Source organism: Mauremys reevesii, linkage group 19, assembly GCF_016161935.1.
Source record: "Mauremys reevesii isolate NIE-2019 linkage group 19, ASM1616193v1, whole genome shotgun sequence".
In the NCBI taxonomy this organism is placed as follows: domain Eukaryota; kingdom Metazoa; phylum Chordata; order Testudines; family Geoemydidae; genus Mauremys; species Mauremys reevesii.
The window spans coordinates 17,198,015-17,225,793 of record NC_052641.1 but is presented as its reverse complement, the minus strand read 5'-3'; the positions used below and the strand labels follow the sequence as shown (position 1 = coordinate 17,225,793).

At 39.9% G+C, this 27,779-nt stretch overlaps 1 protein-coding gene across 5 annotated transcripts in view; it reads left to right on the top strand.

The window, feature by feature from the left end:
• Positions 1-27,779, top strand: part of CCDC180 (coiled-coil domain containing 180) — a 45,523-nt gene that overhangs the window by 7,490 nt on the left and 10,254 nt on the right. For 4 of the 5 annotated variants that reach the window (XM_039507130.1, XM_039507127.1, XM_039507133.1 and 1 more), the window contains exons 5-28: positions 265-374; positions 458-586; positions 756-866; positions 3,597-3,692; positions 4,649-4,812; positions 5,236-5,355; positions 6,268-6,347; positions 6,861-6,949; positions 8,335-8,457; positions 9,782-9,955; positions 11,388-11,503; positions 12,091-12,217; positions 12,682-12,706; positions 12,798-13,159; positions 14,495-14,712; positions 15,411-15,601; positions 16,668-16,848; positions 18,475-18,621; positions 18,870-19,014; positions 19,250-19,366; positions 19,883-19,981; positions 22,054-22,140; positions 24,435-24,625; positions 27,153-27,223. In XM_039507130.1, the coding sequence (XP_039363064.1) occupies positions 265-374; positions 458-586; positions 756-866; positions 3,597-3,692; positions 4,649-4,812; positions 5,236-5,355; positions 6,268-6,347; positions 6,861-6,949; positions 8,335-8,457; positions 9,782-9,955; positions 11,388-11,503; positions 12,091-12,217; positions 12,682-12,706; positions 12,798-13,159; positions 14,495-14,712; positions 15,411-15,601; positions 16,668-16,848; positions 18,475-18,621; positions 18,870-19,014; positions 19,250-19,366; positions 19,883-19,981; positions 22,054-22,140; positions 24,435-24,625; positions 27,153-27,223 (3,273 nt within the window). The remainder of the gene's footprint in view (positions 1-264; positions 375-457; positions 587-755; positions 867-3,596; positions 3,693-4,648; positions 4,813-5,235; positions 5,356-6,267; positions 6,348-6,860; positions 6,950-8,334; positions 8,458-9,781; positions 9,956-11,387; positions 11,504-12,090; positions 12,218-12,681; positions 12,707-12,797; positions 13,160-14,494; positions 14,713-15,410; positions 15,602-16,667; positions 16,849-18,474; positions 18,622-18,869; positions 19,015-19,249; positions 19,367-19,882; positions 19,982-22,053; positions 22,141-24,434; positions 24,626-27,152; positions 27,224-27,779) is intronic. The other variant, XM_039507131.1, reaches the window with a different exon arrangement.

Here is a 27,779-nt window from a genome sequence, read left to right as displayed (position 1 = left end):
AGATAATATTCACCCACCTTACAGAGGGGATGTGAGACTTAATAAATGTCTTCAAAGTGTTTTAGTATCATAGGATAAAAAGTGCTGTAAAATTGCAGAGTGCTATTATAATCTGTGCCCTTTCGTATTGTGTAAGGCTATGGATCTTTCCTGCTGCACAAAGCCCAGAGATCTTAGTATTGATTTAGTAATGCGTTGGTGACTACATTAGACATTCTGCAGCAACACATCCAGTCTGCATCATCTTTATTTTCTTCTCGGCAGTTCCTGAGAAGACAAACAGCAATATCATTGAACGCCTCTCCGAGCGCAGACGAGGCCGTCATAATGAAGCAGTGGCAGTGCTAGAGCAGGAGTTAGCCTGCATTGGGAGGGTGAGACTCTAGGTAGTCTGAAGTGTTATCTAAGTGTCAAGGCCTAATACCCAATATCTGACTCATATACCTGCCTGTTTTAGGAAATGGAACCATTCATTTTGGAGTCTGGAGAGTTGCTTTTGACAAAACTGTCAGAATCTGATAGAGCTATTGAACTTCTGTTCAAAAAGATTGAAAGTGACACTGATCTGGAAGCCTTTTCAGTCGCAGTAAGGGAGTGTATTTGATTTAATCTACTTCTCTAGCTCAAGCCCTTGTCTCTCCTTTTTTCTTTGCTTGCCACATGTGTATATATAATGTCTATTTCTACCTCCTTCTGCAGTCATATTTTTCACTGTTAGTTTTTCAGTGGGACTGACATTACATTTTTTCTTACAGAGTTTTGGGGAGTTATGGGATGCCATCTCCCAGGAGTCCTTGTATAGAAGGCAGTGGATTAAAGAGATGGATGCAACCTTAATAAAGCTTGAAGTGGCTCGAGCTGAGAAAGTGAGCTAAAGTTTAAATGGTTATTTATTAATTGCTGGATTAAGAATTTGTTCCTAACCCTGGGTAAGGAGCAGGAAGCAGCTTGCTCCCTCTGGGTAGTATTCTGCTACAGGCCCTGACTAGTAGTGGATTACTGCCTTCCTTTGCTGGATTATCCTATCATTCTCTACCCACCTACACAGGTGGGGAGAGAAATGTACCATGTTCACAGCCTCTGCTTCCTCCCTTCCCAGTCCCGGCACCTGCAGCAGAGACATGAAGAGGCCATGTAGGTGTATGTGAGGTGTCTGATTCTTCCTTCTGCCGCTGCTTGGTTGTTTTAGGGCAGTGGTTCTTAACCTGGGGTGCACGCACCCCCTGGGTGTGTGAGATGCTCTTTCTGGGGGTGCGAGACATGCCAGATTTTTTTAGAGGGTAAATCATCGAAATCACAAATTAAGCACAGGCACGTAAGTACAACTACTTTGCTTAATCAAACCTATGTATTTATTAAATCTAAAAAAGTGTGTAATTTTTCATGTAGCCTTAATTTTACTGCAAAATTTAAGTAAATATGTAATTCTATCTCTTTCATTCTATAGTTATGATATATCTAGGTTTAAAGAACTGACCTACTTCAACGATTTTTGATAAGGGGTGCGAGAACATATTTTGAGAACCAAAGGGGTGCAGGCTGCAGTAAAGGTTAAGAACCACTGTTTTAGTGTAAAGCCATGATCAGACCCTAAAGTATTTGTTAGTATGCAAATCAAACACCACCACTAGTAACTTCTGTGTACTATCTGATTGGCCATTGTGACTACCAGTGTAACATTTCCAGCCTTTTAAGCAACAGAAACCTCTTTAGAAGGAAGGGTTGCTCATCATTTATTTATTTGGATTTATAAAATGCTTCACTGTAGGCACATATGCAAATGGTTGCATACAAAAACACATTCTAGTATTACAGTGTGAACCAATGTCCACAACAGAATCTTCTCAACTCATCAGGACTGCTGTTTTTCTTTCACCCATGCTATATGTTTCTCAAGTTATTCCTGAGGAACCTGGGAAAAGAAAGAAGCCTGGCTGTAATGAGTCATTCACTGAATAATTCTGTACATGATGGAAACAAGAAAACAAATAAAATCATCCTTGGCACTTAAGTACCCATCTTCTGAAGTATGTTAGAGCTCCTGTAACATTTATAATGAACAGTTTTACTTCAAGCTTCAACATTTGGTTATCACTTAACCTATTATTTGTTATAATATGATAATATACTGTTTTGCCAGTCTTTCATATGAACTGTATCAAAATATGAAATACAATACTGTTCATAATAAAAAGTCACTGCTCTGTGCCTCAATTTTTCCTATATGTAAAATGGAGATAATGATATTGCTCATCTTTTCAAAGCTGTTTTAAATATACAATAGTATCTTTTACAGATGAAAAGTATGGTATAAGTGTTTAGAGAGAAAACACTCATTGGTTCATTTTTTTAGGGTGCAAGCCAGATATATGGAAGATCTAGTTTCAGTTTCCTGCTTTGCAAAAGACTTCCTTTTCGCTCTTGAGCGAGTCACTTATTCTCTCTGGGCTCCAGGTCTGTCTGTAAAGTGGAGATACTAGTATTTCCCCATCTCACAGAGGGGTTGTGAGGATAAATACATTAAAGCTTATGAGGTGCTCACATGCTATACTAATGGGACAAATAAATGCCTTGTTTTCTTATCCCTATTTAAGGATCTCCTCACAACACCTCTGTGGTGTAGGGGAATAATATTCCTATTTTACAAATGGGTAAATTGAGGATCAGAGAGTTAGATGAGTTGTCCAGAGCCACGCAGGAGGTTGTGACAGTGCCAAAAATAGAGCTCAGATTGTTTCCTTCTAGTCCTGTGCCTTAGCAACATGTATACAGCAGCAAGGGGTTTGTGTGCCCAGTGCTGTTGTTTAAATGGGGCCTGGGATTTAGCTGTAAATGTCTAACAGGAAGTTGGTCATGTTTGACTTGACTTGCAACCTGTCTGCAGTGATCTACAGCAGTGGCTCTTAACCTTTCCAGACTACTGTACCCCTTTCAGAAGTCTGATTTGTCTTAGGTACCCCAAGTTTCACATCACTTAAAAACTACTTGCTTACAAAATCAGTCATAAAAATACAAGAGTGGAACAGCACGCTATTACTAAAAAATTGCTGACTTTCTCATTTTTACCATATAATTATAAAATAAATCAATTGGAATATAATATTGTACTTCCATTTCAGTGTATAGTATAGAGCAGAATAAACAAGTCATTGTATGGAATTTTAGTTTGTACTGACTTCGCTAATGCTTTTTATGTAGCCTGTTGTAAAACTAGGCAAATGTCTAGATGAGTTGATGTACCTCTCTCCCCGCCCTGAAGACCTCTGTGTACCCATAGGGGTACACATACCCCTGGTTGAGAACCACCAATCTAAAGGGTGACATATATTACGAAGCAGTTGATTTTCGTAATAGTTACTAAAATATTTGATACAACCATGTTTTTATTAAAGGTATCACATTTTAGAAGAAAAATACAATTGTTTGTTTTATTTTAAGTCATAAATCCAGCTTTGAATCTGTGCTATGACTGTGTATTTTAGTCAACTGAATTTTTTTTAAGGAAACAAAACATCTATGTCTTATTTCAGATACTTATCTTAAGAAATACTGACTTTTGGGGCTCTTTTTTTTTTCTCTTTCCTTTGGTTTCCCAGATAAAAGATTTACTGAGGAAATATACCAAGATTCTGGAGGATATTTCTTATTTCTCACCCTCTGATGTTCACAGGTTCATACATACTGAAGCAATGGTAAATCTTTCATATTGATATATGCAGTCATTCATTTGTCTGAGAGGCTATAGAGAAAGTAGCAAGATGGAATATTCCCTGTGTACTGTAAGGAGTGATTAATTTTCTTCCTCTTTCACTCTGGAAGTGTTAATCACACTTCTAGCTCTCTCTCAAACTTATCACACTTTCTTAACAATGAAAAGATACAAGAGCTGAATCGTCATTTCTCATAACTTTTTTTACCCTGCAGTTCCCTCTCCATGCAGGTGCTGTCTTATCTCTCTGACATGCATTAGTATTTTCCAGTACTCAACAAATCATTCCTTTCTGAAACATATAGGTACATTTTCCATGCCTTTGTTACTGTCCATTAGGGAAAGAAAACCTCCTTCACTTTTAATATGTACAGTTCCCTCAAGCTAAGCACTGACAGCGATATGATCAAAATCAGAGCATTTGCTCACTCATGTAATTCAATTGGGCATATTGTGTGAAGGCTTTTCTTTCAACATATTTTTATATTTATGGCATTTACCTTACTGGATCATACAACTGGGCCATTATGTCTAGTATCCTGCCTCTAAGGTTGTGCCTAAGATGGCAGTTTTCAAGAAATCTCCCACTGTTGCAGCTCCACAGCTATCGGAGATTTCCTGACTGTAGACAAGGTCATCACTGTCTAATACCTTGTGCTTCAGAGGAAGTCTAAAACCCTCTCGAATTGCATATGGCTATTATTGTGCTATGTCTGAATCTGGGACTTCTTGATTTGTTCAGTGCTGTTGTTCAAACATATCAGTCATCCCAATTTAGGAGGAGTGTTCTGTTTGTACAAAATACTCCCCATTTTCCCACTGTTTCTCTAACAGTCTCTTCTAGTTCAGTGCATTGCATTGGATTAAAAAAAGATAGCTGTCAAATTTGTGTATGCTTTGTATTGCCCTTTATTCCTGTTTGTATCTTCCAATGCACAGATGATAAACCAAGCGCTACTAGCCAATCAGAGGGCAATAGCCAAGTTGTTTGTTAATCTGATGGAGGCAGACCTGAAGAGGGAGCTGTCTCAATGGCTCAAGTGGCAAGAGAGGCTGAAGGACTGGAAAATCATACAGAAGGACTATGTGGTTCGCAGTTTCAGGTCCGTAGTTAGAATCATAGAATCTCAGGGTTGGAAGGGACCTCAGGAGGTATCTAGTCCCACCCCCTGCTCAAAGCAGGACCAATCCCCAGACAGATTTTTGCCCCAGATCCCTAAGTGGCCCCCTCAAGGATTGAACTCACAACCCTGGGTTTAGCAGGCCAATGCTCAAACCACTGCAACAGATTATATTTTTAGTAGGATTAAAACTAAATGACAAGACCCTATTTGTGTTTCTGTTACAAAATAATCTTTGATTCTGTTCTCTTTGTAAAGCTAACAGTATTCAGACAATTATGTTGGCATTTATGCTCCTTTTTAGTGACTGGAGTTAAATTTATCTGGTTCAAAATAACTTTTAGATGTCAAGATACAGATTGTCCCAAACATATCTTTATTTAAATGGTTACTTGTGTCCTGCAGAGAATTTATGGCAAGGAAGGAGGTACAGGAACCCACAGCTGTAAAAAGAGACTTGGAGAACATGATAAAGGACCAGATTTCACTTAGTAGAAAGAGAATGGAGCTTCTGCAAGTACTTTGGTATGAAGTGAGAGACAGAAAAAATGTTTCTTGCTATAGTGAATAATGCACCTGATTTACCACTGTAAAATGGACCAACACTGTACCAAGTGAGCCCCCAAACTTCTTTCTATCTTTCACCGGTGAGGTGATGCTCATGGTTTTCAGTGGGCAGGTTGTGTTGAATGAAGGGGTCATTAAATGTTTCATTATCGGCAACGTCAGGTAGCTGCAAGTAGTGATGTACAGGGATGATAAGAAGGAGGGAAAGGGGGGACAATTGTACCAGGGGCTGGAGCTCAGGGCCCCCCAAAATGTCTGTAACATCCGTGTAAATAAAGTGAATAGAAGGGGGCGGGGACCTAGCGAATATGATATACCAGACCCCAAATTTCTCTGAAAAAGCCTGATGTAAAAACTCTAAAGAACAGAAATCAGTGGCTCTGAAAGTACAGTATAAATAGTGGCAAGTCAGGATGAATGGGTAGGTGAAAATCCCATAACCCTAACTTGGCTTGACTGAAAAGTTTGAGTGCCTCTCTTGGGAATGGTGTGAGATTTTAGTATATATAGTAAATAATCAGCAGAGGAGACAAAGGAAATCTCATACTATATATCTGGGACACTGTCCATTCTAAACCAGAAAAGTTGTGTGTATAACCTATTAAAATACTGTAATTTTAAAGTAATGATTCCTTTTCATTTTAAAATTAATATAGCAACTAAACAGATAACAATTCATCCATTTTCCAGAAGGCAGCTTTTTTGCAGAAATTGCAGCATCTCTATGGTTTTGCCTTGCTGAAAATATATCTTCTAACAAACAAAATGTGGAAAAGCAATAGTGCTATTATACTACGTCGCAGTTTTAACCCATTGAGAACTGGAATGGATTATGTATGACACTGTGTCTCTTGCTTCCTATTTTGATAGTGATTTGTTGCCTCCGACACATTCAAAAGCTGAGATAAATGAATGGTACGAATCTCTTGTGGCTTTAAACAAATATATAGGTAAGCAAGGCATTCATGACAATGAATTGGGATTTAAGCAATCATTTTATTTCTAAGGCCATGATTGAACTGTACTGTGTGTCTGTACATATGTATGCTGTCCTGATCTTGGTCTCTCAGGTTTTTTTTCTCTTTAAATAACCTTTTTTCTCATTCTAAAGTGATTCCTTCCTCTAAGTTTTGCAGTATGCCTTGTCTTTCTGTATGTGTGTCTTCTAGACTATAAACTTTCCAGACAGGAACTGTTTGGATATTTGTAGCCTGTTTAGCAGCGCAAACAGTGTTAAAATGTAATAAAAATAACAGTTCACCATTTCTAAGCATAATGGCAAAAAAATTTGGGTAGAGGCAGCCTAGTGGTGTTGGCTGGTGATGCCCATACATGAGAGTCAAGCATGCCACCAGGGTAGAGTGAGGCTAGACACAACTGTTCAGTCATATTCACATGTGCTACAATGTGAAATGGTGACGTCTTCGCACTGGACTCTTATTTCCTTTCCTTCTTTTCTAAAGACACCCATAATGTGCAGCATATGATGATAATTCGCATCCAATATGAGAGAGTTTGCCAGGAATGTTTGGCCAATGTACAGCTATGCAAGGTCAGTGTCATGAGAATGGAAGTTGCTGAATTTGGAGACCCAATGAAGGATTTTGGTAGCAGCAGATCATCCAGTATAAGGTCTGGTTTGAGACCCACTATTTCGGCATGACAACCCAAATTACTCACAAAGTTCTCGTTTATCCTGTTAGTCAAAACTATGTTGTGTACTTTTCTTCACAATAACGTGACATTTGTACACCTCTACCCCAATATAACGCGACCCAGTATCTCACTGGTTCACATACAACGCAGTAAAGCAACGCTCCGGTGGATCAGCGTGTCAGCTCCCAGCCGCGGTGCTCTGCTTCACGCCGCCGGTGAGGTTGGGGAAATGACGCCCCCTGTACTCACATGCGGCAGGAAGCGGAGCGCCGCAGCTGGGAGCTGGCGGTGTGGAGTGGGCTGGGGCCGGGCTACTCCGCTTCCGCCGCTGCCAGTAAGTGCAGGACCTTTTTCCTAACTCCCCCTGCCCTCCAGCGACATGTCTGGGCTGGGGCTGGGGCTACAGCACTCTGCTTCCCGCCGCAGATGAGTACGGGGGGCGTCCTTTCCCCAACCTCCCCACACTCACTGGAGATTGAGAGTCAGGACCCCAGCATGGCCACAGTTCGCTCTGTGGCCTTGGGGATATTATTTAACCTCTGTACCTCAATTTCTCCATATATAAAATGGGGATATAATACTACTGACATGCTGCATAAAGTGGTTTTGAGGCTTAAATCCACATTTGTAAAGGGATTGAGAGTTTTGGATGACAAAGACTATGTGTAAATACAAAGCATTGATTATTTACAGTTTTCTAGTATTTTCAATTCAATCACAGGACTCAAATATCACAGGCATTCATTTTCTGAAACTATTACTGATTGTTATAAACAGTATGTCATCAAAGACATAGTGCTCTTCCTGTGGGCGGTGTATACAACTCCTCACCTTGAACACCCACTGCCTATTCCCAGCTTTATTTTTCTTCCACTTAGGGTTTCTTCAGGAAAAGATACTGAAGTTGGATATTTATTTCTAAAGCTACCAGTTCAAAAGAAAAGAATGCATGTTGAGGTTAAACAAACTCTGTTGAACCATGCAACATGTTAACTGGGATGCCAGGTATACTAGAGAGACAAGGTAAGTGAGGTAGTATCTTTTATTGGACCACCTTGTGTTGGTAAGAGAGACAAGTGTTTGAGCTTACATAGAGCTTCTATCCAGACCTGGAGAAGAGCTCTGTGTAGCTCAAAAGCTTGTCTCTCTCACCAGCAGAAGTTGGTCCAGTACAAGATATTATGTCATCTACCTTGTCTTTCCAATATCCTGAGACCAGCACAGCTACAACAACACTGCATACCAGGTACATGTCAATAACGTAATATTCCTTTCCTTTAGAATAAACTGTTGAGTTTAAAAGTTTGCACAGAGAACGAGGCTGAAAAGGTTGTGAATCCTGACTTCTTCAAGATGGTTGGAAGGCTGCAGAGTCGGTTTGAACAGGAGCTGGAGCAGATGGATGTACGTTTACTAAGGCCATTTTTTTTTATTACATCGTCAGAATAGTCAAATCTAACCTCTATCCTGCAGTCTATGCTGGTTTAAAATTTCACATTTCATTTCATTATTCTACTGATGCACTGTTAGAGAGTGTGCAATGATATCATAGACCTCTTATTCTGAAAATAGAGATGCTTGAGGCGATTCAATGATAGTTCGTAACTTTTGGTTTTATTTTTACAATGACTTTATATGAAAACAACTGGCCTGTTGTGCTCAAGGTTCTAGATGGCTAAATAATTCAGGGTTCATGCAGAGCTTAACTTTGTGGTTGCTACTCTTGTGAGGAATGGATGGTCTTTTAGCTGAAGTACTAGCTGGGAATTGGACAATCTAGTTTTTATTCCTGACTCTGTCACTGACTTGTTACGTGACCTTTTGAGATCATAAGATGGAACATGATGTAAAGTGCAAAATATTATTATTTTGCTGGCCTCTTCTCTTTGTTTACACTAGCTATCATTTTTAACCTGTGTTAATTCTGTGCTAATTTATATGGGAAAAGAGATGAGTTTCCTGCACTATCCACCAACGATAGGTGACGTGAATATTTTTTTGTTTGGTAAATGATCTGAGCTTTAGCCATATATATATGTTTTATTTTGATGTATTTACACATGAATATTGGATGTTAGAAAGCTATTTTTCCATCCATTGTCTTGGACTAATAAAGCATTATAGTACATATACAGATATCAGTTATAAATATCATAATCTGAAAAGTGATGTAAAAGGCTCATCCACTTTGGCACTTTGTTTTAGATTTTATCAGTGGTGAGAAAAATGATCACTGAATTTACAGGACTGGAAAGGAAAAAAGAGTAGTTCAAATTCAGAGGCTGTGCAGTTGTTCTTTCACACTCTAGGTTCTAAATATTTTTCCAGGTTCTCGTGCCTTGCTCTTTGTCATGGTATCTAAGGGCTTCCAATTTCTGAAAAATAGGTATTGGACTACTACCTACTCACCCCCGTCCAAACAGCATTGTGGTGCTATTTTCTGATCGTCTGATATGTCATTGAAAGTGGTGCTGCTAGAAATTATATTGTTGATGGTAATGTAATTCCCACTAGCACAGTTGCAAGAACAGAATGGATGGTAGTGACATGAAAAAAGATGGTGTTCTCTGATTCTTGATATACCTTCTGCTTTATCAGGTAACTGTAGGATTCCTCTAGGCAGTCTTGGCAAGTCAGCTATCCCCCTACTACTAATGCATCTCTACTCCCAGATAATAGTCTAATAATAATGTAATGATAATTTGTTCTATCCATTTGATTGTTTTAGAGAGACTTTGAGGATCTGGCTAAACACGTTGAACAGGATTGCAAAGACTTGTACAAATATTTCCAGCAAGCTATTGTCCTCTGGGATGAACATCAGCTCAAACTGTCCCAGCAGGAAAACGAACTTCAGGTGAAACTGAATGAGTGCCGGCGGAAACACGAAAACCTGAATCAGGTACAATCAAAAGTCTAAAACAACGTGGTGTAAAGAAAGCACTTCCTAGCAAAAAGATGCTTTTGGGATTCAAAGAATCCTTTATAGCAAGTACAACTTAAAGTGGGAGTGTTTCTAATGGTTTCTGTGTTTGGAACGTGGCTGCATACTGCTAAGTGTATTAATCTAATATCTGATACATCCTCTGAGGGGGACTATATCTTATTCTTGGCAGGGGAATGATCTCATTTATCTAAATTGGTATTTTCCAGCTCTAGCAACTATAACTTTATCATTACTCATATACAGTTGCATGCATATTCACAAGGAAAATCTTATGCGGTTACAGAACCATGCATGTATATTGAGTTATCACATCATAGTTGTGCTCTGTGGCTTGATAAAAGGATATTTTGAAGGCATTGTTCAGAATCTTTAAATGATTTTCATACCTGCCAACTTTTGGAAAGAAAGCAGCATGGCCTTCCCTCCCTGTGTAAGATCAATTTGCTCCTTCTGGAATGTCTTGGGCAGTCTCCCAGATCTCCCTGTGCCTTTGGCAGGGGAAGCAGTAAATGTCAATGATGACTGAATTACTGGATATACAAGCCTAGTCTGGATGTCTGTTGTTCATCAATCACAATCTCACTTGATAGAGCCCCAAAGAAGTGGATGAGGTAGTGCTGCTTAATGATGAATTTACCAGGCCAAACATCCCAGATGGGAGCTGAGACACAGGTGCTCTCACATGTTATCTAGTCTTCATTGTTCTTTTGCCTGGGAAAATTCTACCCATTAGAATCTTCAGTAACTACTTTGGACCTGAAATAACGGGCCACCATGACTAGTCCAGGTATCAGTGAGACTCTGGAGGTAGCCGAGGCATCCAGGTGAAGCAGAGGTGAGTCTTTGGCTCTTCCTGTGGTTCACTGGAGTGCCTGATCTGCAGTGAGTAGTTTTGGTCAGCTGGGATTCACATCACTTGCCTTGGCCAGTGACAAATGTTGTGTTTTGCAAAAGAGCAATAGCCTTGGAGTAAATGCATGTAACTCCCACAAACAAAGGCATGTGCTAGCTATTTACAATAAGTTCTTGAAAGCTTGAAACTGAAATTCTCTTACCTTCTATATATGCTTTCCCTCCATTATTCTCTTTCTTACGCACATGGGCAAATACACACAGTGCTGTGATCACTGATTCTTTTTTAAAGGGCATTGATGCCTCTGATTTGGGGGGAAAACCTACTGTCTGTAAATAGACATAAGGAATTGGAGACAAGATAGATCAAATTTTGAGCCTATTAATCTTAATAATGCCCCTTTAAAGTACTGTCTAATGTATAATTAAAATACAGACATGTACATAAAACTAATTTATTGACTCCTAAATACATATGAAACATTTGGGCTTCTTACAGCTTTATGCTTATTGTTTGTTTTTCATATGGGCCTAGATAAGGGAAGCTAATCTGGATATAATTTTGGACAAACTGAGAACACAAAGCTCTGAGGGAAAGCTGAAGACTCTTTTAGGAAAGGCCTTTGCTTCTCTGGATGTCATTAGAGCTGGGTATGTATTCTGGATTGTAGAAAATGTGACAAACTTTCTGAGTGAAGGATGTCCAAAGCTTGATAAGACCATTCCAATCACATTTGTGTTGCATTTTTGAATGCATTTGTAGAAAAGCCAAAATTGCATTAGCTACTTCACCTTCAGGAAGACTAATGTCAAATAATGTACTCTCCTGTCTTATTGCATTTGCTCAGAGTGGGCAAAAAACTGTTGGTGCAAAACTCTGCTTTTTTAAAGAGTTGGCGGGGGGGGGGGCGGAGACAAACAAACAAATAAATAAATATGTGATTTAAAAAAAAATTCTTTCATTTGAATTTCTTGGGTTGACATTAGGGTTCTGTATTGCGCTAAGCTAGTCCAGGATATGCTAGCATAATAAATGAATGATTTAATCACAAGAACATTGCAGTAGCCCTGGAAATTAAAGATCTTGGATAATGGGACGACATAGGTCAGGAAATTGATTTATGCCAATAACTTCACTTCTAGATCACATATTAGATGCAGATGTATATTATGTTCATATTTAATTTTTATTACATTATGTAATGAATTCTCTTAAATAGCAACCTGGTATTTGACAGGTATGAGGCCTTTCACCAAGACCTAGTGAAGACAGTAGCGTCCTACCCAGAAGCTATACTGAAGGAACTGATTTCTTATAGTTCATCCATTGGCCAGTATTTTGGCGTGAAGGAAGTCTATAAACAGGTATAAAGAAAACAAACTTCTTATGATTTGAAATCTGGCTGATGCGTTGCTGTTTCATTGTTGGGGATCTTGCATTCAAATCCAAATCAATCAAAGATTAGAGCAAATGAAAGAGAGTTTTGGCCACCATAGGACTGAGGTTCATTGGCAGAGCTGAGTAAGGGAGACTTTGCATCATCTGCCCACACTATGCCTACCTCTGTCTTAGTCTCAAATCTGTCATTTTCATGCCTACGTTTCAACAACTTCATCTACATTTTAAAACAGAAAAATTAGAATGAAAAAATCATCCAAATGTGGATTACATTTTAAAAATGAGTTCCTTTTAATGGTACATTATTACTTTGAACTTTCCAATGCTGATGGAGTACATTAATTTTGGAAAGTGAAGTGAACTTGATGTTATTCTAAACAAGTAACTTGCACCTTTTTGTTTCTTTTTCTTCTCAATCTTACCTGGGGAGGTGGGCTCTGCATTTGACGAGCAAGGTAATGTCTCAAGAGTACAAATCTTATTTTTTCAATCTGTGCTTCTTTGGAATATGACTGATGACATTTCTGTTTTATTTTAATTGGGAAGTATTTGTTGAAGACTCAGAAGTTGAAAATATGGCTGAGACGACAGGAGATAGCCTTCTACAAGAAACAGAGCAACAGTCTGAGAGCTTTCCACAAGGAAGTACAGAAGCAGAGCAGCAGGCTGAGAGCCTCACAAACAAAACTGAAGAAACAAATACAGTCGAGAATGAGGAGAGCATTGTACAAGAAACGGAGGAAGCCGAGAAACCAGGGGATGGGGAGAGCACAGCTCCAGAAAGTGAAGAAACTGAACACTTAGAGGACAGTGCCGAAAGTGAAGCAAATAGGTTTGAGGATGGAGACAGTCCTGCACAAGCATATGAAGAAATGGATTATTTGAAAGATATTCTTCCTGAGTCTGAGGTAGGTCTAATTTCTTCATAAAAGTAAATCAGCTTCAGCACAAATGCAAATCTTTTTTGATGTTTATACAGCCAAAACACACATGGGTCTTTACTGCATTAGTTTAGTGATGTTCTGTAATATATACCATTAGGTATTTAGAGCAGCTGTAGATTCTGTATGTGAGATGGTGAAGCCCATACATCAGTGCATGACTATTCCCTCATGCACTTTTCCTGTCCTTTTTCCAAGAAACAGCCAAAAAGAGACTTTTCTGACATGGGTCTGTTTCCTGCCTTCATTTAGTATTGTCAGCCCAAGATGATGAGATAACACTATCTCTATATCTCAGTATTTTCTTTTCAGGTCTGTACTTAGTGGAGAACCTAAATGGTCATTGCCTCAATGTAACAGAGTCTTTTATGTGAGTGGGGTGCCTCTGAATAGTTGGCAGTCGGTGGCAAGACATTAAAAGAAAGTTAACTAATTAGTGTAGTACTAGTCCCTCATCCTATGTCTGGCCTTGCCATGTGTGTGTTCTGCACATTTCAGCAGCAAAATCCTGAACTGTGGAATTCTTCTGATCCCTTGGCATTAATGATCCTATTAGGTCAACCCAACTGGGAACCAGTAAGCATTTGCAAAGGTTGTCTCAGCTGAAAATCACTCTTTGCTTTGTGTATTTTACAGCTGACAGAAAGAAAAACTAGTTCCGAATTGTAATATTGCTTTGGGAACATAGGGATAGATGAGGAAACCCCCTCTAAGAAGTTACAAAAGAGCATTTCAACCAAAAAACTACAAAGGCAATCACAAAATCTTTAGTGAAACTAGACAGCCTTTCAGCCCATATATATGAGCATTTGCAGCTCATATTTCAAAGGGATTGAAATAATAATAATGAAACTCAGCAAAGAGGATATATCTGTAACCAGAGCATTGTAATAAGGTACTTTTTAAAAAAAATCCAAACAATGCCAACCTTTTGCTGGCTATGCTGTAACGTTTCATTTGTATTGTTCCTGGAGACACTGACAGAAGTACTGGTGTCCCGAGGCTAGTGACCACCCTGAAGTACTAGGATATTCTTCATTTCTCTGTAGATGGAAGGAAATGGAATGACCCCCTTCTACTTTTTGCCTTGCACAAACACTGGTAGGCTAACAGGAAAATATCAGCATGCTGAGATGCACAAACTTGCTTGCTCATTATAGCTTTGTTTTCCAAACTAGGAATCAGAACATGGCTCATGGTTCTTGAAATCCATAGGTTCTCAACATTAACCTGTGTATGACCCATGTTAATAGGTCTTTAAAAACTTGTCAGTAGCAAAGATAACAAATTATGATTTCCTAGGTTCTGTTCCATGATTCTGGTGAGGCTGAAAGCTGTGAAGTAATAGCAGAGGTCTTCACCACCTCTAGTGGGAACACTTACTCAGTCCTTGGACATAAGGAAACAGGCAAGACCAAGACCTCCGAGATCTATTATGCTGAATTTGCAGAAAAAACACTTCCTGTGTACCTGGAGAATGTGCTTGTACCAGACAGCTTGTTTACAGAGCTTAAGAAACGGTTAGTTGAGTGTAGTTTGTCCTTTTTTCTTTCCCCTAAGTAATTGGCAAACCTCAGAAGGTTTGGAGGTAAAGTTTGAATGAGCATCCAAAAGTTATCTGTATGCTACCCCCTTTTATGACCTTCCCAAAAGAATAAGAAGAAACATTTTATATTGCATTCCATCAAACATTTAAGTCTCACTGCACATCTGTGAGGAAGATGTTATGCTTATTTTAAAGACTGAGACACAGAAAGGTTACTGCCTTGTCCAGTCACACAACAAAACATCGGCAGAGCCATGAACTCAAAGCATCTAGCTTCCATTTCCTTGCTCAAAGTTCTGAATCCCATCCCTCCAAGTCCCTTTTCTTACCCTTCGTTTTGACAGAGCACCAACTCTTCTGCATTTTAGCAGTTGCATTTCTATTAAAAGCGGTGGATTAACTATATCAGAGAAATCCATGGCAGGATGATAGAACTGAGATGCTGTAAAGAGAATAACAGGTTGGGCAGGCTAACATTATTTATGTTTGATCGAAACAGTAGCGTCACTGTTGTGCGACTGGTGAGAAACCTTACCTCAGTGGAGTCAGACTGTTGTGTTTTTTTTTTACTGAGATGTTTGAAGAGTTTTTCTGCAAAATGAAATCCTTTGTCTCTCACACACATCTATGCGCTCCCTCTCCCAAAGCAACGTGTTTGCTTTTCAATCATAGGATCCGCCTCTGCTTTTTTGAGCACCTGGAGAAGTGGTTTGTCCAATCCTTGTCCAACTCCTGGATCATTGTAACTGCCAAGAAAGAGGAGCTGGATTCAGAACTGCAACTGCGTCTTCACATGCATCAGCCAAGGCGCGAGCGCATAGAAAAGGATATCCATAATGTCAGGGCTGGTACATATATTCACTGTGGGCATCACATCTCTTTTTTTAGAGCTCTCCAGGTGTGAGTCATAACCTGGCACAGCAGTGTCTAGTGTTTATTGATTCAATATTGGGGAATAATGTGGGCTCAAGGGGCCTTTTTTAGCTCCTACCCTAAACTTGCTAGTTTCTTACATGTTGTGGGGGGTGTTTAACTTTCCTTTTTCATAGCTCACATTTGTTTCCTCCTGGTTCACACTGTGAAGAGATTCATCAGTGGCCCTCTGAGCTGATTGTTAACGATGCAGAGCATCCACAGGTCCCACTGAAGTCAATAGGAGCAGTGGATGCTCAGTACCTTTGAAATTCAGCTAATAAGGTTTTGTCATGGCAGACAAAAGAAAAAGGGGGGATTTTAGAATAGTTTTAGAGAAAGTTCTGACCAAGCTTAAGAGGCTGGATATAGGAGAAGGATTGAGGTGTTGAAGATATCACTGAGGTTTAGAGCGGGCTGGAAATTGAAATTTCTATCCTGTGGAAAATTTTAAAGCATAGGAAAAAATTAAATTTCAATTTGGGATGAAAAATAAAACCTCTACGTTTTTCACAGGACAGACATTCCAAAAAATTTCATTTTAGGTCAGGTTGCTGTCTGGCTGCCTGGAAAGCCCTTGTCAATGTCTCTTTCCCTCCTGTATCCAGCACTCCAGATCTCTGCCTCCTTGTCTTTCAGTCTCCCTGCTCAGCCCGCTGCCAGCCCTGGGGTTCCATCCACCGGCCCTTGTAAATGTAAAACGTATTAATGGCATGTGGAACCTTAAATTACTGCGAATAAATGAAGACTTGGCACACCACTTCTGAAGGTTGTCGACCCCAGCTCTAATGTGCCACAAGTACTCCTTGTTGTTTTTGCTTATACAGACTAACAAGACTACCCCCCACCCCATCTACAAGTTTCACACCACCAACTATCTTCTACTGAGCATAGTGGCTAGTTTTGGGGTAAGCCATAGTCACTTGTGTTGGAAGTCAGGATAGGTCATGTCGTAATGCTTGGGCTCAATCCAAGCTTGAGGCGATGGCCATATAAGAGTACTCCCTTTCCTCTCAGCGGAGCTGCTTCTTCACCAAGAGCGTCTGGAGTGTCACTGTGCAGGGGTGGTGGAAGCTTTGAACAAGGAGAAAAATGAGTTTATGAAACTCCGAGAGGACCAAAATGACATCAGCAAGAACTTCCGCAGAAGGATCCAGGACATGGAGGCCATCTTCCTCAGTTCCACTAAGGCTGAAAAGTAAGTACATCGTGAGTCTCCTGGACTGCATCCTGAATCTGCCTTATCCCAGATTTCCTGAACACAGGGCTGGCTCCAGGTTTTCTGCTGCCCCAAGAGGGAAAAAAAAAAAAAAAAAAAAAAAACCCGCGGCAGCACGATCGGCGCCGCTCCACTCTTCAGCGGCAATTCAGCGGCAGATCCTTCACTCCGAGAGGGACTGAGGGACCTGCCGCCGAATTGCCACTGAAGACCGGACATGCCACCCCAGTCGCAGCCAGAGTGCCGCCCTTGGTATTGGCTGCTCAAGCACCTGCTTCTTTAGCTGGTGCCTGGAGCTGGCCCTGCCTGAACAGCAGCAGGTATCATTGTCATTCTCCCACTGGGATAGTTTGAAGCATTTATCTTACTGTTTGATTGCCAGACAGCTCATTTGACTGAGGTAGGATCATTTGACCTAATTATTGCCCTGTCTACCTTCAGCTGCCCAAATTCTTTTGTCTAATGTATAGTCACATTACCCTGTAAATCTATAATCTAAAACAGAAAAGCTTCAGTATAGAGTAACAGTTACTTGAACATACTGAGATCAAAAAGCTCATGTATCTGAGACATTTATCAATGTCCAGTCTTAGTACAGTATTTATTGCTCTTCTGCTACTTTTAGGCTTGCCAGCCATGTTTTAGAGCAATTATAATAATGAGGGGAACGATAATGTGAAAAATAAAACTAAATACAAACACTTTTTATCATCCCCAAGGATACTAGAAGACGTGTCCAATAATGTTTGGGCAAAAATGGAATAACAAATGGAATGACAAAGTATAAATAAATAAGAGGAAAATTCCATTTACATTAATTGATTTAGGTGTGCCCATGTGTGTATGTACTAACTTAGCTCACACAACTATTTCTCATAACAGTCGTGGTGCCCAAACTATGGAATAAACATAAAGGTTGGACTATGCTGAGTTCTTTTTTCCCTAATATCCTTTGCAAGGGAGACACATGGAATGCTTTTCTCACTTTAATCTCCATTCCTTTGAATGAGAGTCTTTGTTACAAAGAAATCCTTTGGTTAACTCAGTTAGACTCTGTATTTCCTCTCTCAGTGCACGGTAAAACCTAGACACCCCAGGTCCTGTGAAGTCAGTTACTCCAGGTCCCTTTGGCAGAAGTGGAATTTAATATCTCAAGACCAACACCTTCTGTGCCATTACTCTTTAATGTGTTATCTCATAGATATGAATAATCAAAAGTAAAGCCTCTCCAGGGTTTCTTTATCTCCCTGCTAAGAAACTAAAGTCATTGGTGAATTTTATAAAATTTTTAGAATAAAATAGAAAAAGCTTGTTTCATGTATCCAGATTTTATCCATGCTACCTATCCTGTACACTAGTAGCAATTGACAAGTCAGGTTATGAAAACATCTGTATGAGAGTCCTTTTCCATAGCATTGAGTGTTTGCTAGTAGTGCGTCTGCTGTATGCTGCCGCATCAAAACATTCACAATGGAAGGGAGGCAAAAGCACCCTGATTAAACTCTCATTCTTCTGCTATCTCCAAGACCCAGCAGTCTTTGGAAAGGAATGTCTACTCTTCCATAGATTTCCCTGAAAAAGCTGTCTTTTGTTATTTGCCCTTAGGTTGGTTGCTCTAAGCAATTCTCTGCACTCAGAGCTGCTTAATCATGTCGAAGTTATCCAAATATCCCTGCGGAGTTACCGGAACTATTTAGAAGAAGCCTTGGGGAAACTACGAGATTCAAACGTGGACTTTCTTAAAGCTTGCAGGTATAAGGGAGAGGTGTGTTTGCCTGGCTTGTATAGTTTTATTTCTCTTGCTCTCCTTGTCTCCTTACCTACATTCTTTAATTTATTGTCAAGTCAGCACAGTAAAATTCAAGTTCATCCTTTAAAAAAGTATACTACTAATATTATAATAGCGTGAATAAATATATATAATAGGGACTATTCAGCTAAGGATCGTTTTGAGGAAGTGAGTAAGATAATTACTTTCCTTTCTCACGTATTGTTTCCAGATTATTTTCAGAGGGAGGTAACTTTTCTCCAGAAGAGGTGGAGTTCTTTTGTAAGCGTCTGGAGAAAGAAACAGGACGCATTGACTTCATTGAAGGCTTAATCATGATTGATATGGAGAAAATGGAGTCAAACTACTTAGAGCAAGTGGGCAAATCTTCATTCCCTTCTAGTGTTCAAATTCCTGGCTGCAGCTAGTGCAACCATTCTAATCTCCCGTGTTACTAGATTTTGGTTGTGAGACTTTCTTAGATTTAGTTAATGTTTGTGTGACATGATAATGATGAAAATCATTATATAAATGCTAAGTGCTATTATTAAAGGTTAAGAAGGACAGGTTTAAGTCTGATTTATCTCCTGATTTTTGGCATTTGTTTTTGAGGCTACTGAGGTTATCAACAAGTTTGAAACAAAATTCCATAATCTTGCAATGGATCGTCTCTTCATGGAGAAAATCCAGCGGTTTCTAACAAATCTACAAGTGAAAATCAAATCAGAGGTACAAATACAACTTCCAGAACTTTAGTTTGGTTCAGTCTCAATCATTTATATATATCACTTATTCTATCCAAAGAGTTTTTGGCTTGGTTTGAAGAGGCAAACACACAGATGGGACATAGGTACAGTGTTTTATCTATTATTTAAGGACTGTGTTTTCCTCTGCCATTGCCAGCCTTGAATCTAGGGATCTAGGACCCAGTCCTGCTGCTGTTGTAGTCAAGTACGATTACGACCTGGGTTTGCAGCACTTCACTCTAACCACCTACAACTAAATAGACCAGCCATCTGCTTGATGCAATATAGGCCATGAAAAAAGAGTTGCTGTTATGAATCACTGAATTTGGCTTCCATTTTGGGTACCAGTGATTCAATGTTTTTGTTCTTCGAAAATAAATAGTGTGCTCTTTCATGAGGATCTCCCTCCTGGAGAAATCTTTTGATAGTTCTATAAATATTTGAGTGTTCATTTATCTCGACTGAGTTTTCATTTCACTAACATCTGCTTCTGTTTTAGGTGGCAAACTCCAATTTACAGGCACAGACATTAAACTCCTCTTTGGAGAAATTCCTTAAGAAAATAGATGCTTGTGCTCATCCTACTGTGGATAAAGAAGTAAGTTCCAAAGAGACGTCATGGAGTTGTATGATGTGCATGATTGTGTGAGTCTGTTAGTATCCACCACAGTTCATTGTAGTCAAACTGGCATTGTATATTGTATTGAACTATAAAGGGAAAAGGAGGATATTGCCAAACCAGCAATGGGAGAAGTGGACACACATAAATATATAGATTTTATTTTTTATAGTCAAGAAAAATACCAAAGACTGTAAATAAAGCTTTTGAGAAACATGAATTTTGGTAATGAGGCTGAAAAACTGGAAATGCCAATCAATCCTCTTTAAATGATCCGACAGTCTTCTTACCTGATTTTGGAACAGTGAACTATCAGATTCTTGAGGCTGCCTACTGTTTAACAAAGGAAAAATTCATAATAAAGATCAGCTAAATCCAGGATCATGTGGCACAGTAGGTTAGTGCATAGGCAGGCAATTTACTTGGGGAGCACTGAGCTCAAATTCTAAAATTTGACCTTGTTCATAAGTGAAAATTAGTTCATCCTAAAATAAGTCTCCATTTATACACATCAAACAATTTGACGTGGCATTCTTTGCTCAAGAAACTGTTGTGCAAAGGTCTTTCTCTAAGGTGTCCAAGGTAACAAAACAACTCAGCCTGTTACATAAAACTGTATACAAAAGTCAGCAAAACTTGAAGAAAGTCAAACTTGAAGAAAGCCAGACACAAAAGTCTACTGCCACTACCCAAGGACTGTGTTAAGATCATGACTGATGAACAAAGGAGAATGGAATCGGAAATTAATTAACTAAAATTGATGTGTTGGAAGGAAGTCTTAGATGGTAAATAAAATAATGAGGGGATGGCTATTCCACCCATTATTCCCTTTTGGTTGTCCTTACAAAGAGACAGGGGAGGGAGTGAAGATGTCAGGATGGAAGTAGACTGAAAGGAATTAGCTTTATCATTATGGCTGACACTCCTATCATCTCCTGTGACACAGGGTCCACCATGATACCGTTGGGCCTTCGTCAACCTGATCCCGAGAGATGTCCTGGCCAGACTAGGCCAGAAAAAGGGACCCACACATCAACACCTGGAATGTGTCATGTGTCCTTTACCTTCCCCACCTTATTTCTTCTCTTTCCTATATCTCTCTTTTTTGCCTTCTGTTTAATAAGAGTCTGACTTAGCTGACCAAGACTATCTCTATCACAACACTGCTGTGAGCCCATGACCAATGAGGCAGCTAAAACCAATGCCCTAAACAAGATGTTTGCCAGGTCTTGGAGTGGCTGATGAAGCCATGTGTTTCTCTGGCAGTGAGGTTGCAGGTGAAAGTCATCACCAGAGACAGATGCTGCATTTTCTGTCTTTGTTGTCCCCTTCTGTGTGTGTTTGTTTTGTGTAGTCTTAAAGGAAACAGCACTGGATTTCAGCAACATCAGTTCCAGACCATCTCAGCTAGTTTTTTCTCTTCCCCCAAAAGGACAGTTATTATCATCTAAAAGGCTGTCAAACAGGAGGTTCTGACTACAAGAATGCTCTACAGTTTAAAAAAAGAATAAGGGATATTTTTAAAATGAAAACTTTTCTTAATATTTTACATTTTAAATGATTTAATTGTTTTTCCTTCCTTTTTCTGTATCTTTAATAAAAAGGTTATAATGATTTTTAATGACATTTGTTGCCCTTGGTTAAGCAGGCCGAGGTCTCTGTACTCAAAATCCTGAATCATGTTAAGCTGTTTAGTGTTTTTTCAGTGACGGGGTCAGGTTAACACCTTCTCCATGCTTGCTCCCCCTACTGTATCACAGCTGATAAGTGTCATGAGAAGTTGCATTGGTAGAGACACTAAAACCACTAATCCTTCATTTTCCTGAGAAGCATATTCATACTCAAAATTATTTTCAAAAAAGAAAAACATCAGCTTTTATAGGCAATGAATTGATCCCCTGGTTTCCACGCCAGCCTAGATACAAAAGTGATAGAACAGATTAGAAACATCTTGAACAGACAGATGTGATATGTCAACATGTTTGGTACATTCTAAATTTTCTACCATATTGAGCAAAATACTATCCATATTATCCTTGCTTTTTAACTAGGCTGTGACTTCCGAAGAACTGTATGACTTTGCCAAACGTGTGATGAAAGAACTGAAAAAAAGGAGCAAGTATCTCAATTGCCTGCTGGTAAATACAACCATCCCCTTCTGTACTGTAAGATAACATTAGCTGGAATCTCTGTATTTTATATAATCTTTGGGTGAATTTTACTGTTCAAATGCAAACTATTTCGATTACTCCTGTATTTTAAAAGGTTTTCAGAATCCATATTTTGATTTTTCATGTAAAATGTACGTATGCTATTGAATTTCAAATGATCACAAGCTGCCCAAGAGGTGGTGATATAGGGCCCAATCTTGCAAGGTACTGAGTGCCTTCAACCGCCAATGAGGCTACCAAGTGTTGAGGGTGCTCAGGACAACTCAGGAGATGCTCAGCACTTTGTAGGAGATGATCCTTAATGAGAGGTTGTGCTTGTGTTTGAGTGTGTTTTTAAAAGTTTCTTTAGATGTACTTGCTGAAGGTTTTGACTGGATAGCAGATTTTGTATTAGGTGATTAATCTTCCTTATTGGTTGGTACTTCTTCTTTATAGAGCGTTTTATTTTGTAAACTAGAAGGCATCATTACTATTAATTATATTTATCTGAAGATTGCTTGTAATAATTATAGTAATACTTAACTCTCAATCTCTCATAGCTGCAGAAAGGGGAAAAATCGATTGGAAATGTTTTTAAGGGTATGTCTACACTATGAAATTAGGTGGAATTTATAGAAGTCTTTTTTTAGAAATCATTTTTATACAGTCGATTGTACGTGTCCCCACACAAAATGCTCTAAGTACATTAAGTCGGCGGACTGCGTCCACAGTACCGAGGCTAGCGTCGACTTCCAGAGCGTTGCACTGTGGGTAGCTATCCCACAGTTCCCGCAGTCTCTGCTGCCCATTGGAATTCTGGGTTGAGATCCCAATGCCTGATGGGGCAAAGACAGTGTCGCGGGTGGTTCTGGGTACATGTAGTCAGTCTCCCCCTTCCCCGTGAAAGCAAGAGCAGACAATCGTTTCGCGCCTTTTTTCCTGGGTTATCTGAGCAGACACCATACCACGACAAGCATGGAGTCCCCTCAGCTCACTGGGCATCACCGTACGTCTCCTGGGTGCTAGCAGACATAGGACTGCATTGCTACACAGCAGCAGCTCATTGCCTTTTGGCAGCAGGCAGTGCGTTACGATTGATAGCCACCATCATCGTACTCCTGGGTGCTCTTTTAGCCGACCTCGGTGAGGTCGGTTGGGGCACCTGGGCAGACATGGGAGTGACTCAGCCAGGTCATTCCCATTTTCTGCCAAGCACCCAGGAGATGACAATGTCTAGCAGCCATACTGCACCGTCTTCTGGTGAGCAGCCAGGAGATGATGATGGCTAGCAATCGTAATGCAGCATCTTCTGCCGAGCATCCAGGAGATGACGATGGCTAGCAGTCGTACTGCACCATCTGCTGCCAGCCTAAGATGTAAAAGATAGATGGAGTGGCTCAAAACAAGAAATTGACCTGATTTGTTTTGTGAAATCAACGGCCTGCTAAACCCAGGGTTTTGAGTACAATCCTTGAAAGGGGCCGTACTGTGACAGTTGTTTGTGTTTCTCCTTGATGCAAAGCCACCCCTTTTGTTGATTTTAATTCCCTCTAAGCCATGTCGTCAGTCGCCCCTCCTTCTGTCAGGGCAACAGCAGACAATTGTTTCACGCCTTTTGTCAGCGCAGAACCAGAAGCTGCAAAAGCAAAACCAGGCAAAGAGGCGACAGCAGCATGGTGACGAGAGTAATGAGGACATAGACATGGACATAGTCTTCTCACAAAGTACGGACCGGGCTATGTGCCCCGGCAATGTGCACATCATGCTGATGAGCTCTGCATGAGCTCTGCATGGTCACCTGTGCTGATCAGCTCACCACGCTGGCCAAACAGGAAATGAAATTCAAAAGTTTGCGGGCCTTTTCCTGTCTACCTGGCCAGTGCATCTGAGTTGAGAGCGCTGTCCAGAGCGGTCACAGTGGAGCACTCTGGGATAGCTCTCGGAGGCCAATACCGTCGAATTGCGTCCACACTACCCCAAATTCGACCCGGCAAGGCCGATTTCAGCGCTAATCCCCTTGTCGGATGTGGAGTAAAGAAATCGTTTTAAAGAGCCCTTTAAGTAGAAAAAAAAGGCTTCATCGTGTGGATGGGTCCAGGCTTAAATCGAGGTAACGCTGCTAAATTCGACCTAAAATCGTAGTGTAGACCAGGCCTAAGTTATAAAACACTTTCATCTAGCCTGTGGGGCAACAGGGTTGGTAGCCGGCACCTCCATGGAATAGTATAACTAACTGCTTGTTCTCTTTAGTAATATCTGATTTTGTTTTCCTCCACTTCCAGGACCCCATCGCAGCTCAGACAGAGTTTGCATTACGAGGTTCCATTGCGGCTGCAGTCCGATCAGAGAGTCTCAAAGAGGATAGTAGGATGGTGGTTATGGGGTTAGATAATGTTCCATTGTTGAATCCAAGCAGAATTGGAAAGTCAGTAATTGATGATGTAGCAGTAAGCGTTATCAAAAATTTACTCCAGTAAGTAAATGCTCTCAGTGCCTAAAGATGTTATTCCTTTAACTTATTTAATTTTTTGCTCACTATATGTATGTCTTATTGTCATGTTGTGCACAGGATGTAGTGCAAGCAATTCATATACATATTTATTACTTGTGTTCTGGTAGCACATAAAGATCCCACTGAATTTAAATCATCCGGGCCATTTCTGTGCCAGTGCAGGATGGAGAAGTTTATATGCAGTACTTTTTTATGTGTTTTGTCCACTCTAGTTTTAAAAGTCCCAAGCAATGGGATTTCTGCCTCTTCTTGAGGGAGATATTTCACAACCTAAACTATCGTACTGTCACAATTTTAGTGGTAGAATTTGAACATCAGAATGGTCATACTGAGTCAGACCAAAGGTACATCCAGCCCAGTATCCTGTCTGCTGACAGTGGCCAATGCCAGGTGCCCAGAGGGAGTGAACCTAACAGGTAATGATCAAGTGATCTCTCTCCTGCCATCCAGCTCCACCCTCTGACAAACAGAGGCTAGGGACACCATTCCTTACCCATCCTGGCTAATAGCTAATGGACTTAACCTCCATGAATTTATCTAGTTCTCTTTTAAACCCTGTTATAGTCCAAGCCTTCACAAGCTCCCCAGACAAGGAGTTCCACGGGTTGACTGTGCGCTGTGTGAAGAAGAACTTCCTTTTATTTGTTTTAAACCTGCTGCCCATTAATTTCATTTGGTGGCCCCTAGTTCTTATATTATGGGAACAAGTAAATAACTTGTCTTTATTCACTTTGTCCACACCACTCATGATTTTATATACCTCTATCATATCCCCCCTTAGTCTCCTCTTTTCCAAGCTGAAAAATCCTAGCCTCTTTAATCTCTCCTCATATGGGACCCGTTCCAAACCCCTAGTCATTTTAATTGCCCTTCTCTGAACCTTTTCTAATGCCAGTATATCTTTTTTGAGATGAGGAGACCACATCTGTACACACTATTCAAGATGTGGGCATCCCATGGATATATATAAGGGCAATAAGATATTCTCCGTCTTTATTCTCTATCCCTTTTTTAATTGTTCCTAACATCCTGTTTGCTTTTTTGACTCCCGCTGCACACTGCATGGACGTCTTCAGAGAACTATCCATGATGACTCCAAGATCTCTTTCCTGATTAGTTGTACTAAATTAGCCCCCATCATATTGTATGTATAGTTGAGGTTATTTTTTCCGATGTGCATTATTTATTACATTTATCCACATTAAATTTCATTTGCCATTTTGTTGCCCAATCACTTGGTTTTGTGAGATCTTTTTTTTGAAGTTCTTCACAGTCTGCTTTGGTTTTAACTATCTTGAGAAGTTTAGTATCTTCTGCAAACTTTGCCACCTCACTGTTTACCCCTTTCTCCAGATCATTTATGAATAAGTTGAATAGGATTGGTCCTAGGACTGACCCTTGGGGAACACCATTAGTTATCCTTCTCCATTCTGAAATTTAGCATTTACTCCTACCCTTTGTTCCCTGTCTTTTAACCAGTTCTCAATCCATGAAAAGATCTTCCCTCTTATCCCATGACAACTTAATTTACGTAAGAGCCTTTGGTGAGGGACCTTGTCAAAGACTTCCTGGAAATCTAAGTACACTATGTCCACTGGATCCCCCTTGTCCACATGTTTATTGACCCCTTCAAGGAATTCTAATAGCTTAGTAAGACATGATTTGCCTTTACAGAAACCATGTTGACTTTTGCCCAACAATTTATGTTCTTCTATGTGTCTGACGATTTTATTCTTTACTATTATTTCAACTAATTTGCCCGGTACTGATGTTAGACTTACCAGTCTGTAATTGCCGGGATCACCTCTAGAGCCCTTTTTTAAATATTGGCGTTACATTGGCTATCTTCCAGTCATTGGGTACAGAAGCTGATTTAAAGGGCAGGTTACAAACCATAGTTAATAGTTCCACAATTTCACATTTGAGTTCTTTCAGAACTCTTGGGTGAATGCCATCTGGTCCCAGTGACTTGTTACTGCTAAATTTATCAATTAATTCCAAAACCTCCTCTAATGACACTTCAGTCTGTGAGAATTCCTTAGATTTGTCACCTACAAAGAACGGCTCAGGTTTCACTAGTTCAACTAAATTTCACTAGTTCAATTAAAGTGCTGTAAAAATAGATGTTAACTGACTACTAGTTTTCTGGCTTCAAGGGCATTGTTTGAATTAAAATGTTACATAAAGGTAAAAATATGAGGAAAATGTATAAACGTTAATGAATAATTAGACAGTGGATGGTGTGGAGTGGCAAGCTCCAGACCTTTTCAGTAACATGTTTGAGTGCACAATTGTGCTTGCAGAAACTTCTGTTTTCCAATTATACTAGATCATTTGAATTGTCCTCATGCAAATTATTGCAGTTAGACATGCATTTGTAAATTTAGCCCTAACATTAGGCAGTATCTCAGAGATTAAAGTGCTCTCAGACCATGACAATGATAGAGGACTGGTAGCTGGGCCACATAGCTCTTAATTTTTGTTTCAGAATTCAGCAACCCAAGAAATCTCCAGAACTGCGGCATGAGAGAGATGATCGCTCACAGTCAGTAGCAGGAGGTATGCATGCAGTCCTTTTACTGCTGAAGTTCTCTTTCTTATGGATTGACAGAAATAAATATATATTTTAACTGGCAACTCTTAATATGTGACTATATATTTATACCTCTGAGCAGGAATAAAGTACATATCAGCCTACTACAGGCCACGTTTTTTCTTGTTTGCGTCATACGTGCCAGTTGACTGAGTGTGTGCGCACCAGACATCCTTTGAGATAAGGTGTGTAGGGAAACATACTGGATAGCCATATCTCCTAGTGCTGTCTGGAAAGGTTTGGATGAATCCTGTCCTGCTGCTCATGAGAAGGAAAGAGGCCCCCTACACACTCTTTCTTTGTCTCCAACCATATGTGCCAGTGTACAGAGGACAAGACTTATCCCCTATATCTTTATGTGAGTGCATATATACTCCCTTAGGAGAAGGCAGTGATATTCTCTCTCTCTTTTTTGTTTTTGTTTTGTTTTAAATGAAGGATTATGTTGGTTTAGGTAAAGTGTATGTGACAGCTGTTCACGTAATTCCACTGAGGTTTTGAAAGTGGCGGCTCTCCGTATAA